General features: G+C 34.7%; 1 protein-coding gene across 1 annotated transcript; it reads right to left on the bottom strand.

The window, feature by feature from the left end:
• Positions 497-3122, bottom strand: LOC109330148 (UDP-glycosyltransferase 76F1-like). Its single transcript, XM_019564198.1, has 2 exons — positions 2604-3122; positions 497-1530 (listed from the first exon to the last, which is right to left on the bottom strand). Exons 1-2 carry the CDS (start codon positions 3070-3072, stop codon positions 635-637), a joined length of 1365 nt encoding a protein of 454 aa, XP_019419743.1. The 5' UTR covers positions 3073-3122; the 3' UTR covers positions 497-634.

Raw genomic sequence — 3735 nt, 5'->3', positions numbered from 1 at the left:
CAATAATTCATTGACCCAATATCACTTAATCATCAATCAAACTGAGTTTAATAATACTCTAATAAATAGCAAAAGTTGAGAATCCTCATAAATGAGGGTACAGTCTCTTCTTTCTCAATCCCCCTACACTTTTATGTACCCAAAAAAAATCTCACTACACTTTCCAATTAACATTTAAATAAATAGAAGCAAAAAATCGTACATGCCAATAAAACTTACCATCAACTACCTTTCCATACATTGGCAATACACTGAAAACTGCGATTATAGTCTCACAACCAACTAGTATTATATAAATACGATTACAGTCACAAAAATAATCCAGAAAATTGCAAATAAAGTGACCCTGCCATAATATTATTTGTTGTGAAATGTCCCATATTTTAACAAAAACCCTTCATAAGTTACCTTTAACACTTACTTGCAAGTTGGTTATTGTAGCACATTAAAAAAAAAAGGACTTCAGAACTATAAAATAAAAATATACTTTTGAGATGCTCTCAAACAATCCATTTCTCATTCTAATACTATAAAAACCAACTAACAAATATACCGTTAATGACATAATATGAAATTGTTACAAACCCAAGCTGTGAAACATGAACCAGAATCAGCGAGCTTCAAATTTAAATCACTACAATGATAAAATGTAATTAACCAAGCCTTCCAAGGAACAGCAAGAAGAACCACTAGGTTTCAAGCAAAGCATTGCATCTTCCTTCAATTTTAAGGCCCTATCTCTAATTTTCTTTCCTTCATCATTTTCTTCCATCAATTTTCTAATACTCTTCTCTATTTCCTTTCTCTCCACACCCTTCTCTAATTGCAACCCAACCTTCCAAACATGGGTCACATACCTTGCATTCACCTTTTGATCTGTGAAACATGGCATGCATATCATAGGAACCCCTGCACATATACTCTCTAAAGTAGAATTCCAACCATTGTGAGTCCAAAATGCACCTACTGCTTGGTGAGCTAGCACTTCTTGTTGAGGAGCCCATTTCACAATGTGGCCTCTACCTTCTAAATTCTCCATGAACCCACTTGGCAGGGCTTCCAGCCATTCCGTGCCGCAGATCGAACCTGGCCGAACCACCCATAAAAATGGAATTTTGCTGTTGCTTAAGCCCCAAGCTATCTCTAGGAACTCGTTTTCGGTTATTGCAGCAAGACTTCCAAAACTCATATAGACCACAGAGTTGGGTTTGTGTTTGTCTAACCAAGAGATACAACTTTGGTCTTGAGATATTAAACTGCTTAATGAAGAGGAAGTGGAGTCTTCAGGAAAGTGCTTGTGAAATGGGCCTATTGGGAATATTGGGAAGGGAAATTGTTGGCTTAGTGTTTTCAGAGCAGAAGATTCCAAATCTTCAAAGGAATTAAAGATCACTCCTAATGAGTTTTTGGTCTCTTTGACAAACCTGCAAATTAATTCATAATATTTCTCTGGCTCCTTTGTGTTAAACATTGGTAAGTCTTTCACTCTGAGTGGTGGTAGTTCTGCAACAGGTTCCTCCAATTTAGATTCTACGTGCAACAAGAAGAAATGGAAAACATAAATCAAATTGTCAGGTTCTTTATATTGTCCTTTATAATATGAAAAATGAAAATGATTTTCAGACACCAAACATAGAAGGTATACGATTATCCTCATGTAATATGAAATTACAAGGTTAATCGTTGATTACCTATATCATATATGTATTTATTGACTGAATTATCATTTCAGACATATATTCAAACTATCAAGTATTGACTATACATTCATGAATTAAATTATAAGAGTTTATTTGAAATTAATGGTTTAATTTATATAAGAGGATGCCATATTTTTTTGTCTTTAAGGTCAAGAGGCCACTAGTGACCTTGAAGATTAATAGGTCAACTGGTATGTGAAGGTCAGAATCTAATAAGCTCAAGATGAAAATGGATCCTCTCCATTACTGGAGGGTCCAGTACCACATAGGATTATGACATATGGTTTTAAAAAGATTTAAATGGTGTAGATTTCAAAGTATTTTTTAACAAAAAATATTATAAATGATGAAATTAAATCTGGGCCTCACATTCCAGTACTGGACCCTCCAGTACTGGAGAGGATCCCAGCCCGCTCAAGATAGACCTAAAATTTAGACTGCCCTGTGAATCCCCAAAAAAATCAGAAGTTTGATATATGTCATAACTTAGAAGGGACATTATTATCTTGTCCTCCTAATTCTCAAAATGTCTCTTCTGATTGCGAGTTAAATTTTAAAGAGAAATAAAGGGAAATGTAAGGTTTTAAGAGTTATGAAATACATTTATGAGATGACTTTAAACATTTTTTTCTATTCTTTCTCTTTCAAAACTCAACTTACAAATGAACTCTAACATGCGCATATAACATTCTATATGTAAATGAAGTTTTCCGCTGAAGATGGGTATTTCATCTTCAAGTTACTAATATGGACCCAGCAAGCCTAAAGATTAGTAATGTAATTTATATAATACTTATAAATTTACTGTAGAGTACATAGCCTTTAACTATTATACTTAGATTCTTATACTTCAATTTTTTCACTTAGTATTACATCGAAAACTCAAGAAAAATAGAAACTGACCTTGTATAGGTAAGTAAGCTTTCTCTCTTAAAAACGGAAATGCAGAAAAAGCCACAAAGGAAGATACTCCACCAGTCCTCAACACAATCCTTGGCAGCTTAATGCTATCAGCAACAGATTGAGTGAAGTAACACATAGCATCTGAGATCATGCAAGCAATAGGCTCTTCAGAAGTATCAGATAGCATCTTCATCAAGCACTCCTTGAAAGGTGTTACACATCCAATGTTAAGTGCAATGATAAAATTTAAGAGATCTGAAGTATATTCAGTTTCTGATAAACCATCTTGGATAGAGTAGAAGTTGAAGTTAGGGTAGTTTGAAGGGTTAGGGGAGTTGAAAGTTGTGTGGATAACGGTGATGGAGAAACCATTTGAGTGAAGGATATGTGCAAGTTGAAGCATTGGGTTTATGTGCCCTTGTAGTGGCAAAGGGATAAGCACCAATCTTCGACCTCTTCTTTGCTCCATTGTCGTGTCTACTAGGTTGTCCTATGGGTTTGGAATTGAAGTGTTAAAACAACTTCTGTATTCCAATGAATTAAAACATTATCTTTTCCTTAGTTTAGTGGTGTAAGGTATTGTTAGATGCTGCTACATCTTAAAAGAGTTTGATTCTTGGAAACGATACATGGTGAGAGATAGTTAATAATCATGTACCCGTTAGGGATCTTTACCAAAAGGTGAAAAATGTTCTTGATTGTACAAAAAAAAATGTTATCTTTTGAATGTACACTGATATTCACGTGACTTCTAGTTCCTATATAATAACCTTAATTTTGTCTTCAATGTAGTCCAATATTTTAGACATGTTTCATATTCTCATGCTGCTTGTACAACAAATTTTCACAACATTCAAATGACGTTTGCGCAAATTTCTCAACCTTAGTCTTTTAATATACGATACCTATGCTGCAATATCCTATTGTGCACTGGGAGGATGAGAGGGGGACGGTGGACAGTTATGACGGAAACCAGGATTTTAGTGCAAGAAATTTGATTGTTCTAACTTCTATACAAGAAAAGGACTCGGAATTAAGGAGTAGCATTAATAGGAGAATTAATCCTGATTTAATTGGAGGGTTGCCATTTGGATGATGGAATCTCGGCTCCCAATGGCATGGAGTGTGGACG

The sequence above is a fragment of the Lupinus angustifolius genome, chromosome LG16 (assembly GCF_001865875.1).
Source record: "Lupinus angustifolius cultivar Tanjil chromosome LG16, LupAngTanjil_v1.0, whole genome shotgun sequence".
NCBI classification, from domain to species: domain Eukaryota; kingdom Viridiplantae; phylum Streptophyta; class Magnoliopsida; order Fabales; family Fabaceae; genus Lupinus; species Lupinus angustifolius.
The sequence above is the reverse complement of the archived record's forward strand: the minus strand, read 5'-3'. Positions and strand labels throughout refer to the sequence as shown.

Coding starts and splice junctions, on each gene's coding strand:
- LOC109330148 (XM_019564198.1), bottom strand. CDS start 3,072: ATGGAGCAAAGAAGAGGTCGAAGATTGGTGCTTATCCCTTTGCCACTA. Junction 1,531..2,603: donor AGCTTACTTACCTATACAAG/GTCAGTTTCTAT, acceptor TGTTGCACGTAG/AATCTAAATTGGAGGAACCT.